The sequence below is a fragment of the Hemibagrus wyckioides genome, linkage group LG15, assembly GCF_019097595.1.
Source record: "Hemibagrus wyckioides isolate EC202008001 linkage group LG15, SWU_Hwy_1.0, whole genome shotgun sequence".
Lineage (NCBI taxonomy): Eukaryota > Metazoa > Chordata > Actinopteri > Siluriformes > Bagridae > Hemibagrus > Hemibagrus wyckioides.
The window spans coordinates 8,537,716-8,550,584 of NC_080724.1; the positions used below are offsets into that span (position 1 = coordinate 8,537,716).

Here is a 12,869-nt window from a genome sequence, read left to right on the forward strand (position 1 = left end):
GGATCCAGTATTATGCAGGGGTGGAGAAATCATACACTTAGTAGTAGCCTGGTCTGCTGTCCAATTCTAGGTTGCCTGAGAACAACAACAACAAAAAAAAAACTAGCTAAACTAAAGCGCAAAAAAAAGTTAAGGTGTGTCGAAACACACTGTTTATGAAACATTTCTGATCCAGTTTCGAAGGCAAAGACCAAAAACTGAATACAAATCGGTTCATAAAAAGGAGATGATTGGCGTGTATAAATAATTCAATTTTTTTTAAATAAATGTGTAAATAATATAACTAGCTAGTACTCTTACTTTACACGGAAGTCTGATAGCCCTTTCTCGACATCAGCACAGCATTCATTGTACAGGATCTGAGCAAAGCTGTTCAAAGTCTCCCACATCAAATGGTATGAGATCGCAGCAGATGTAGAGATGCTGTCAAACACGGAATCAGAATTGAGGAAAAGCCTGAGGATTACACCAACATGGGTAGGCCGAGTCGCTGGAAAATCGACTGCGAGTTAAGACTTCCTCTGTTCTTTCATCATGAGGAAAAAGATAGCTGTTTGAGTCTGGGTAGCACGGGTCCGAGCGAAATGATCATCTGTCGAAAAGTTCATTCAAAAATATAAATAAATAAGAAAAGCTTCTTTTTTCCAGAACTTTCGACAATGTTGCGTCCGGTGTGTAGTGTGGGAAGGTGCCATTAGGAAGCATGTCGGTGCAGCGCAGTAAAAAACAAAGCCTTAAATACCAAAGAACCATTATCTGTGAAAGATGAAAAGGATCAGGGATTCCCCCCCCTCCTTCTTTTATGGATGTTGAATCTTCTCCAACTCGTCACGGCCAACTTGCACTAAACAACCCAGCTTGTCCCAGGTGTCCAGGCTACTGATTTGTCCACCCCCGATTACCCTTTTAATGGTTTACCCCATGAGAGACGTTTAATTAGTATACTCGAAGATAAGAAATCAAGTAAATTACCCAGGCATGTTGTGCCTGCATTTTATCTGCACTGAGAAATCCAAAGGACTCACAAAATGGTCAACTTTGTGGAAACGTTTTTTTAAACATGTAATTAAGCTTGCGATTTGCATCGGAAACTAAATTCAGAGGAAGCTTGAGCGAAAGACTCGTGCAGTACACATGTATTCCTGCCATAAGTATGATCCAGTTGTGGCACTGTAACAAATTGACCTATAATGTCCAATTAAAAACAAACAAGCAAACAAATAAAAAGGGACCCTGAGAAATTCATACCAAAGAAAAATCTAGAGATTTATAGTAATTGCTAGGAAATTAGTCGATTTAAACGTCTCAAGATCCAGCTTTGCACAGCCTTACTCTTTGGGAACAGTTGTAATTTTATTACTCATTTGGACACAATTTTACTTTCCATGCCAAACAGCATAAAAGCAAAATCAGATCAAATCCTGCTCTGTGATGAAAAGTAAATCACGGGTACTGATTCTCCATCTGGGATAAAATACACTGAAATTGAAAACAATTAAGCACAGAAATTAACAGGACTTTTTGTTTCTTCTTAGGAGACATGATTGCTGTTAGGCACTTTTTCTTTTTCCTTTTGCAAAAACCAATTAATGGATCCACATGATGCACAGTTTGGTAGACAGTAATGAAGATTCGCTCTTGAAAGAGCTCCATTTGAGATAGAAACGAATATAAAACAATACTGAACAATCAGCAAAAAATATTATTAAAATTAAATACTTTGGCTGAGTGAAAAAAATTAAAAAGTACTTACAGGGGTTGATTCTCGAACAAAATGTTTTTCTTTTAAAAAGAAAAAAAAAATATATATATATATATATATATATATATATATATATATATATATATATATATATATATATATATATATATATATATATATATATATATATTTATATTTATATTTATATATTCGTCAGATTTTTAGAGTCTTGTTTTTGTCAGACAGATCAAATCCTTTCCTGGAATGTCAGTCAAGTTTGTTCAATGGATTAACAGGTGAAAGTGGTTTGAGTCACCTGCAGGTCGTCAGGAGAAATCAGTGAAAGCTGCTGGAGCTGCTGCTGCTCAGAGAGTCACCTGGAGCTGGGTGGAGGGAAGCCTGAGGAACTAAGGGAGCTTGAGGAGTGGTGTTAAGTGAGGGCGTGTTTTCCGGGTGCAAAGTGTCCGCTTGAGGTGCGTCCGGCGTGGCCGACTTCTGGTTAACAGGCTCATCCGGCTTATTCGGCTCGGGCGAGCCTAGACCGCTTGCTTCCTCTCCTTTGGGATGGTACTGCTGGAGGCGGATGTGCCACGCCAGGCTGCACACGGCCGACACGGTCTTAAACTGGTGGATGACGTTGCGTGGGATGAAGTAGATGTCGTCGTCACACAGCTGCAAGCGCGCATACCGGATGCCCTCACGCCGCAGCTGGTTCAGCTTCGCATCGTCCACCCACTGCACACACTGCAGGACACAGGCGCATCATGGGTATTACAATATGAAATCATGCGCAATTTGCCTGAATGATTCTAATGACAATCAACAAACATTACACATATAATGGAGACCACTCCCTCATTATCTGACAAGTTGAGAGGAGAGCAATCCTCTTGTCCAATACCTGTGCCAGTCTGGAGAAATCATTCACCTTTTATTATATATTGATCTGACAACTAAACTAAAGAACATTACTATCCATTTTAAACAATTATAAATTTACAATGAAATTAAAATAAAATCAATCAGACTCCGTCTCACCACTGAGGCAAGTCACTGCATTTAAACACGAGCATCATTGTCGTCGATCTCGACGCTGTTTACACCATAATCACCGATTCTTTCAGTCTCTGCTGTTCTGCGTTTTGACAGCCAGCTTCTGATTAGGTAGATGAGCGTTCTGCTCCAGCGTGTAACTATACAACAACTTCCTCAAATTGTGAGGAAAGCAAGCTCAGCACTCTGAATTTACACATTTACTGCCTCGTTTGTTATTCTGGCTGCTAGCCCAACATGGTCTTCACAGACAGATGGCAAAATAAAAACGTTTACATGTAATTTTGATAGATATTGTATTAAAAATAAAAAAGGAAAGTGTATATATCTCTCCCCTTCTCTCAGTCTTACCCACTCAACATCAGGCCAGTGATCTTCCATCAGGTCTTGAGCCATTTACACTACAACCTACTGAACTGTGTGATACAGTGAACAGAAACACTGCTCTTACCTGCGATACAGGCGGTTCATACAGGTCGAGCTGAAGCCTCTGCACAACGTCATTAAAATCCTCTGCATGAAAACACACAACATCTTTGGTTATCCTTGGCCGGTCGCTCCTGTGAGACAGGAAACAGAGACAGAAAGTGGGAAAGGGTTGGTTTATTTCAGCTCAGTGATGCACAGAGTGTGCGGGTGTTCTGAAGATCGCAGGTTTTTTTCATATTTGTTGGAATTAAAAAAACAAACACAAAAAATACATAAATCACCTGCAGTTTTAGCCTCAATACTAAGTCCAGATTTGACACAAATGCAAAATATTAATGCTGTTAGACCTACACACACACACACACACTCTTACAGGAACTCTCTCTTGCTTACTGGAACCTGAGACGCTCTTTATTTCACTTTTACACTTTCCAAGAAAGCAGCACACAAATAACCTCTACATCGGCGTAGGCAGCACCTTACACCGCAGACAACCCAGGTTCAAGCACTACATGTCCACCGTAATAATATGACCAAAAACACTATTATTAAGAAGAATGTACAGGAAGAATGATTTTAACATCAGCTCAGAAAAAATGATCTGAAAAAAATGACCAGTCTTTCATTTACACCTGCTGTATTGTGACTGACTTGAATAATGCCAGTTTTTTTCTTGGACTTTTTCCCCCACAAAGTCCTGATCAGATGCACCAGCTTGACCGATGAGAGACTTGGCTTGCATTTCAGCTGTTACTGAATTGTCCAGCAATCAGAACATATTTAAATTGTGACAATTTAAGCCAGTAAATAGGGTGAAAGGGTTTGCTAAGCAACTTAAAAGGACCATATAATAGCTTTTTTATTTAAAATTCTAAAACATTTTCTTTGTATTAATTTGTCATTTATTGCAGACACGGACCAAACCAAGGTTTTTTAATGTCTGTGCATTTATTTTCAAAATGTTGCCTCCGGATAATAGGAGTGCTGTTAAAATGTGTACACGGTAACTGTACCAGACTCACCACTCTCCAAACTGCACGGCTTTGAGGACCCCCACAGCGGCCGTGCTCTGCCAGTCAAAACTCTGGCCCACGTGATCGGCGTGCGCTCTCGTCCGGTCCTCAAACAGAACCTCACGTGGCTCGCTCGTCCTCGGCAGGTAATGCAGGTTCTTGATCTCGTTCATGGACCTGCAGGTGGAACGTAAGCCGTTAACACACTGGATTTCTCTTTACATAACTTCACTAAAGAGGAGTTCTGCACACAATACAGGACTTATTCCTAATTGCTTAACGCTGGTGTAACACACAAAACTGAACAGATCGGAAGCTTGAAAATAAGAAGAGCTAGATGGGTTACTAGAATCGAATGTTCTTAACTGAAAATATAACCACCACTGTGCTGTGTCAGTGAAAAGCTCAGGAATAATAATTATTGCACGTAATTAAATAATGATATAAATCCATCCTAACTGAGTCTATGGAATTCATTTTGCAGTCACTGATGAACAAAAAGCTTGAGAACCCTTGTACCAGAGTAAGCAAAAAGTGATCCAGGCCTACCTGCGCCTCTTAAACGGAGATTTGGGCATATCAGCTGTGGGAACCATCTGCTCTCCTGGTCTAACCCACATGATGGGACCGTCGTCACTCTGAGAGCGGCAGTCCAGTTTCAGACTGGATAGGGTGCCCCATGGCAAGGTCATCTGTACATGTGCACACAAACACAAATCAACCTTCTGCCACTTATTATTTCAGAACGTTGTAATAATACCTAAGGATGTGTTGCTTTTTTTAAAATAAAATATTATAAGTTTCCTATTCTATAGTGTATAAAAAGTACTGTGCATCATGATTATTACTACAACCCCTGGCAAAAAGTATGGAATCACCACTCTTGGAAGATGTTCATTCAATTGTTTAGTTGTGTGGAAATAAAAACCAAATCACAGACGTGCCACAAAACTATTTTCATTTAACATTCCAACCTTCTGGCTTTATGAAACACTTACAAAAATAAAAAAAGAAAGATAACTAGTCAATTGCAACTGTTTTTACAGACCAAACAGAGGGGGAAAAAAAATGGAATTACACAATTCTGAGGAAAATATTATGGAATCACCAAACAAAAACACCACTAATACTTTGTTGCACCACCTCTGGCTTTTATAACAGCTTGAATTCTCCGAGGCATGGATTTAACTATCGACAAACAGTATTCTTCATCAATCTGGCTCCAACTTTCTCTTATTGCAGTTGCTTGATCAGCTTTGCAGGTTGGAGCCTTGTCGTGGACCATTTTCTTTCATTTCCACCATAGATTGAGATCCGGACTATTTGCAGACCAAGCCATTGACATTATATGTTTTTCTTGAAGGAAAGTTTTCACAGCTTTTGCCCTATGGCACGATGCATTATCATCCTGAAAAATGATGTCATCACTACCAAACATCCTTTCAATTGATGGAATAAGAAAAGTGTCCAAAATCTCAATATAAACTTGTGCATTTATTGAGGCTGTAATGACTGTCATCTCTCCCATACCTTTACCTGACATACAACCCCATATCATTAATGATTGTGGAAATTTGCATGTTTTCTTCAGGTAGTTGTCTTTATAAATTTCATTGGAACGGCAAACAAAATTTCCAGCATGCCCAGTGCAGATTCATGATTCATCACCGAATATCACTCTCATCCAGAGTCCATGATTGCTTTTCTTTAGCCCACTGAAACCTTGTCTTTTTCTGTTTAGATGTTAATGATGGTTTTCGTTTGGCTTTTCTGTATGTAAACCCCATTTCTGTTACAGTTCGGTCACAGACATTGACTCCATTTTTTCCTCATTTGTTTTGTTTCTGTTTTCAAGGCATATTGCTTTAAGTTTTCTATCTTGACGCTTTGATGTCTTCCTTGGTCTACCAGTACGCTTCCCTTTCACAACCTTCCCATTTGATTTGTACTTGGTCCAGATTTTAGACACAGCTGACTGGGAACATCTTTTGCAACATTCCGTGAAGATTTACCTTCAAGAAGTTTTATAATCCTCTCCTTGGTTTCGACTGACATCTCTCGTGTTGGAGCCATGATTTACGTCAATCAGCTTGGTTCAACAGCTCACTATGGTGTGCAAGCACTCTTTTTTAACCGCAGACTGATTAGCAGATGTAATAAAGATACAGGTGTTTGTTTTAGAACTGCAAAGTACACGGTGATTCCATAATATTTTCCTCAGAAGTGAGTGATTCCATATTTTGTTCCCTCTGTTTGGTCTGTAAAAAGAGTTGCAATTGACAATTTTCTTTCGTTTTTATTTTTGTAAGTGTTTCATAAAGCCAGAAGGTTGGAATGTTAAATGAAAGTAGTTTTGTGGCATGTCTGTGATTGGTTTTTTTTCTACACAATTAAACAATTGAATGAACATCTTCCAAGAGTGGTGATTCCATACTTTTTGCCAGGGGTTGTATGATCATCAAAACACACAATTTATTAATTTATTATTTGTTATGTTGGCTTTTTTTTTTTTTTAAACTGAAAGTCATCTTAACAATTTTTTTTCCCTTTGCATATATTTGACATTGTATAAGTACCTTATATAATGAAAATGTGCTCTACAGCCATTTACACCACATACGACCCTCAACAATGGAAACTTCACATGGAATAAAAATGACTGTTAATCAACAAACTGAATAGATTTTCAGGTGTATTGCAAAATTGTAACGAGTTGCATCAAAATAATGAGAAATCTCTGAATCGTGACAAAGTGCTAACATTTGTTGTTCAGAGTTTCCATAACAGCCAACCTTCAGTAAGTAGAGTCATCAAGACATTGTTTTGTGTTTTGACAACAGGATGTTTGCCGACCTTGAGGAACGGCGATTCCTCCAGCATGTCCAGGAATTCCGGGAAATAATCTCCTACTTCCTCGTCCACCGCCCCCACCAGGCTGATCTGTCTCATGGGTCCAGCTCGATATGTCCCAGAGCAATATGTTCGACTCACCTGCGCACACACACACATATATTAAAACATGTGACCTGAACTCATAACCTCAAAGTAACGCAAATAATGTTCAGATCCCCCCCCCTTCATTTTGGTCATTTATACACCAAGCATTTTGATCACCAAAAACCTATACCTCTGACGGATTTCTCTCAGCAATTGCAACTAACCAGGCTGACAGCAAATCCTCAGCTGTTTCCTTGTTCAGTATCAAATAGCAACTGACCTGCTGCCACCGGGTTCAAAACATCGGTTTGTTAATATTTAAGTGTCTAGCCCAGAACGTCACGGAAAAAACATTTGCCTTCCAAGACAGTGCAGGCGAATTTGGAACTGTTCACTTCCGTAGATGGTTAATGCACTTTGGACTGCGCTGGATGCCAGGCTTAAGTAAATAAGAAAAGTACCTAGTGTGATGCAGTGAGCAGGAAAGGAATATTGCACTTGATGAATGGGAAACCTCTGCTATGCTGGCTCAACCACTTTTACTAAAACATGCCTGTAGAGCAGCGTGCTGGGATTGTTAAACACAGTCGAAACACACCTACTGGGCTCGTCCGCCTCAATGGTGTACAGTTACAGTGCTTTTCACACCAGTGTGGCACAGTCCAGTCCAGCACAGTACAAACAAAATCATTTCCATAAAAGGTATTTTAATACTGTTTAATAATAAATTTTATTGATGTCGCACTGAGCTTTGTTGAAAAAGTCATCTCTTATCCCATGAGCTTTATACACTATATGGCCAAAAGTATTGCTTTGAAACATCCCATTCCCAAAAGCAGAGGTTTAATGTTGTATAGCTGCTGGAACAGTCGCTACTCTTCAGGGAAGGTTTTCAAAATGTAAAAAAAATTTGGATTGTGGCTGTGGGGACATGTACTCATTCAGCCACAAGAGCTTGGGTACTTATGTCCAATAAAAAAAAGTTGGGGGGTGTGGGGTCAGGGCTTCGTGCAGGCCACACCAACCTCGCAAACCACGGATCTCACCAAAGTAATGTTTGGACGAGCTAGCTCTACTGAAACGAAATGTAAAAGTTACGGCATGAAAAGATATTCTACCCAACTGTGCTTCCAACCCATGGGTCGGGGAGGAACAGGTGTCCACATACTTTTGGCTATCTGGTGTATCCATCCAGCCTCTCCAACAAGCATGAGAATAAAAACCAGCTGCCCCCAAAGACTTTTTCACGTCAAACTTCCACAACATAAAAGTGCCTCTCTTCACGTCAGTATACTTCCAGATTTGTCTTTTCTTATTTATATTTTCTCAGGCTTCATGGAGATCCAGGAGTACCTCAAATGGTTAACCTGGACTACCCTTCCATGCCCTAATTGGTATAATATTAAACACAGAGGAGGTTGAACATGACGAAGTTCTGCAACACAGCAAAACTGCCCATGCGTTCTGTACGATAGGGAGAACATATGCTATTATCACTGTCAGTCACACCAACACTACAATCACACCAGCATTGGGAGTGTGTGTGAGCTCATGTATGCGGATGAGGGCAGGCATGCTTTTGTCAGAGTGTTTTCAATTGCTCTGAGCAGCAGTTTCAAAAGGTTTCACAAGTCTCATATGCTAGTCTTCACCCTCTCTAGCTATACTTACCCTCCTGAAGAATGCAGCTAGGTCTGATTAGTTATCACACTCAGCTGGTAGGACAAATGGTAGATTATTTCCCAGCTTCATTCTTACTGATTGGTCAATTGTGCAATTTTCTAATAATCGCAATTTTTTTTGCCATTTTCATCAGAATCTGCTCAGTGTTTTCAACCCAGCCGAGTGCAAGGTGCGTCGACTCTATCCGCCTAGAAAGTCTTTTCCACATGATTCTTGTTCTTTTCTACAAGCAGAATGATCTGTGTGGTGCATTTAAGTAGTGTAAGGGCATAAAATACAGTATGGTCTAAGAACTCGGATGCAGTCCAGTAATGCAGTTTGCATATTATCCTGCAGCAAAGTGTCAGATATCAAAGAAAAAAAGAAATGTTTCTCCTTACCTGGGAGTGAAACTTGGAGATAGTGGTGGTCTCAATGTCCTTCTTTCCAAGAATCTCCATCTTGACCGGTGTGTTGGGAAAGTTGAAGGCAAAGTAGTCCAAGAAATCAGGGAGGTAGGCAGCAGCGCCATGGACCACAGAAAGTGCATACCGTGCCGCTCCTTTGGAAATTTCGCTAAAAGCCAGCTCGAGAAACTCGCACGCAAACCTCTCCTTCTCCCCTGGCTGCAAGAGCGAGAGTTCATCAGCATACGCGTGCAGAATGGATGCCCCGCCATTAGGCTGCACCTCCTCATGTATGAGCCTGCTAAAATGGGAGCTTGTCTTCAGGCATGAGCTGCGAATGAAGTGGTCCTGAGGCGAGAGGAAGGGTGAGCTTGAACCCTCGTTCGAGCCAACTTGATCGAGATTTTCATCTTTGATGCTGGCGAGAACGGTCTTGTCTTCGGTGGACAAGGAGCAGTCATCTGTCTGGATCGCCTTGTCGGACGTCCGCAACCGCTTGCTGCGCTGCTCGTCTTCCCGGTGCCTCTTCTTTTTCTTCTTCTTTTTCAATAGGTACTCCTCCAAGGTCTGAGGTTTTCCATTCTCATTATTGGCCTCTGGAAAAAAATTTAAATGTTGGTTGAGGTGAAGTTAAAGCAGGCAAGAGATCTTGGTGCATTTCTTAAGTAACATGTGGCAAGTAATGACCTGTGCTTTACTCTACCTAGTTAGTTTTCTTTGATGGGTAAAACTATCGTTGAAAATTTCTCAAAAAGTACAAAGCCTCAGTATGTTTTTTCGCAGCCATAAATGTTACATCAGCCCTCCTATTACCATGGTGTTTGGTGCATGCCTAGTTCTAACAAGAACAGAAAGCATCACAGCTAAACTGAAAGCTGTGCTAATCCGAGTTATAGTACAGCGCAAAAACTTCACAGATTTCACACATTTTCTAAACTAAATAACTGGATTTTATGTTACTGGAATGTTACAGAGCTCACAAACAGCGACCGAGTCCTGCCTTGTTTCACCTAAAACACATCAGTGTCAAGTATTTTCGGAAGTGCGCAGACATTGGCATCGTATTGTGAATGTTATCAAGGCATCCCAACCCAAGACACGCACTTGTTTCTGCACAGTTAGGTTAGATGCGACACGTCGTCTTTAAGATTTTTATACTTACTACATTCCTCTCCCATAACAAATAAATCAACCTAAAGGTAATTTTGTTCAAGCCTCTCGGTGACATGTCTTCACACGGATGAAAATCTATATTCTGTCTGCTGTTAAAAAGTCTTCAGAACATTCAAACTGGTCCTAATAGTACAAAATACATACAATCGCTGACCACAATATTAGGAACATCTGTTCAAGCGCACATTCATACAAATATGTAATCATGTGGCCGTGTACAGATTCATGCAGATTCAACAGCTTCTGTTAATGCTCACATCATATATTAGAATGGTGGCGGGAAAGGAAATGTGAGCACGTCGACTTTGACCGTGGCATGGTTGATGGTTTCAGATGGGCTGGTTTGAGTATGTGAAAATCTTGCCTCATTCTTCTGGGATTTCCCCCACACACAATCTCTACAGAAAGGTGTGATGGAAATCATGCACCGAGTGTCAGTTTTGAGGCTTGTTCATTACAGAGGACTGTGGAGACTGGTTCGAGCAGACAGGAAGGCTGTATCCATTCAAATAACCACTCTTTACAACCGCGGTCAGCAGAAAAGCCACTGTCTGGATGTGGGGGATCTGTGCCCACTGTAGTATCATGTTCCTGTTCATGGCTGGCAGAAATACAACCAATATGGTCTTCTGCTGTTATAGACCGATGGTCAAAAATCACAATTACAATTTACCTGTCCGTTCTGATGTTTGATATTAAAATAATCTGAATCTCCTGATCCGTTCTCTCATTATTTCATCCTCTGGACTGCTGTCACGTGATTGACCAGCTGGCTAACCGTATGAGTGTGTTCCTAATAAAATGGACAGTGAGTGAACGTGCCATTCAAGAGCAATTTCCGCCTGCAAACACGTTTAATAAGCACCAACTAAACATATAAGTCAATGATCATTTTTTTTGACAGATTATCAGAAAGTGCTTGTGAACGCAGCTTAATCACAGGTTAGCTGTGGGTCACTACCAGTGACAGAAAATTAAAGGGAAATCTGAACATGGCAGTGTTCACATGAACCGGTGATATTTATGCAATCTAAAGCCAGATATACAGTTTATCAACTTCCTTAGGTGAAGTTAACCCGAGTCATCTAACTGCAAAAGAAAGCTTTTGAGAACATAATGGTCTATAGAAACTAACTGAAAATAAAGCTAGCAGAGTCGCGCGCACGGGTGGGCGTTCTCGCTCGCGCTCTCCTTCACGCATATACGGCTACCAGGTTTAATACGTGTAAATTCAACAAAGTTTCACCGACAAGGTTTAAGGTTTAGAGGTCTGTTACCTGTCTGTTTCTTACAGGAGTCGACTTTCACGTTAACCCCTGCGTTTTCCTTCTTAGGTTTTAGCTTCACGTCCTTCTCGGGGTGTTTATGCGGCTTGGTGCTGTGGCGGCTCTCGGCCTTCGCTACTTTAAGCGGAGTGAAAGTGAAGAGCGGAGCAGGGGCAGGAGCGGGTTTGTGCGGCAGCGGGTTCGCCTTTCGAGGCGGCCAAACCATAGCCGCGTCCTTCTTCGGGCCATGGTGGTGGTTGTGATGGTGGTGATTGCGGTGTTGCACAGGCGCTAGCTCTTTACTGCTGAAGTTTATCCCGTGTGAAGTCTTCTGCTGCTGCTGTTGTTGTTGTTGTAGCTGCTGCTGTTGAGGTACTCGCTGTTGTTGAGCATGGTGGTGTTGGTGTTGGTGGTGATGTAGTTTGATTTTTTTCGCCTCCTTCTCCGGCCTCGAGTGCTTCTCTGTGCACGGCGAGTGCTCGCGTTTCTTCTTCTTCTTCTTCTCTTTGCTCGCAGTCTCCAAACCGTCCTTCGGCTTTTCCTCCACTTTAACACGCAAGTCGACCTGCGCAGCCATTTTGCACGCAAATTTAAAAGCCTTCGAAAAGTCAACGGCGCATGTCCTTTTCGGGATTTGCGCCACCTGGGATATGTAGTCCTTAACACCCCGCGTCTTATCACAAGCCCTTCATTTGTAGTCTTCCTGTCGCGCTTGCCAAAATGCGCATGCGCGCATCGAGATGGTTTCTGGGAGCCGTGGTATTCCGCGCTGGCTCGGCTGAGAAGATGCGTGCGCTGCTGCACGCGCCTTGTCCAGTAGCTGACGTCAGCGTGTAACTGACGCTTTTTTTTTTGGTGGGGTGGGCGGGGCTTCCTGCAGGCACGCGCTGTACAGTAGGCGACTGCTAATGGCAGAAGACGGCGCGAGGAAAGGAAGCATTGTGTTAATGTTAAGGATGTGAGAGACGCTATATACAGCCACGACTAATCCACAATTATTGGCATTAAAAAATAAGCACATGAGGTGTTTTCACAGGCAATAAGTGACAATTTGAGGTTAAAACCACTGTTCTGTAATTTTATTTCAAACATTAATTTTGTTTTTGAGTAAAGTCACTTAAAACTTTAAAATCAGTGTTTAAGAGTGTTTATGTATCTGTCCCTTGTCTTTATGGACACCAATAGGGCAGTATAACTGAATAAAACAATCTGGAAATATCTTTAAAAC

General features: G+C 41.3%; 1 protein-coding gene across 1 annotated transcript; it reads right to left on the minus strand.

Moving 5' to 3' along the window:
• Positions 1-1,905: 1,905 nt before the first annotated feature.
• LOC131366256 (lysine-specific demethylase 9) lies at positions 1,906-12,259 on the minus strand. The gene is made up of 7 exons (XM_058410560.1): positions 11,654-12,259; positions 9,198-9,799; positions 7,051-7,188; positions 4,747-4,889; positions 4,207-4,374; positions 3,207-3,315; positions 1,906-2,446 (listed from the first exon to the last, which is right to left on the minus strand). The coding sequence occupies exons 1-7, from the start codon at positions 12,216-12,218 to the stop codon at positions 2,039-2,041; spliced, it is 2,133 nt and encodes a 710-aa protein (XP_058266543.1). The 5' UTR covers positions 12,219-12,259; the 3' UTR covers positions 1,906-2,038.
• Positions 12,260-12,869: the final 610 nt, after the last annotated feature.

Coding starts and splice junctions, on each gene's coding strand:
- LOC131366256 (XM_058410560.1), bottom strand. CDS start 12,218: ATGGCTGCGCAGGTCGACTTGCGTGTTAAAGTGGAGGAAAAGCCGAAG. Junction 7,189..9,197: donor TCTCCAAGTTTCACTCCCAG/GTAAGGAGAAAC, acceptor GTGTGTGCGCAG/GTGAGTCGAACATATTGCTC. Junction 3,316..4,206: donor GCCGTGCAGTTTGGAGAGTG/GTGAGTCTGGTA, acceptor CCTGTCTCACAG/GAGCGACCGGCCAAGGATAA.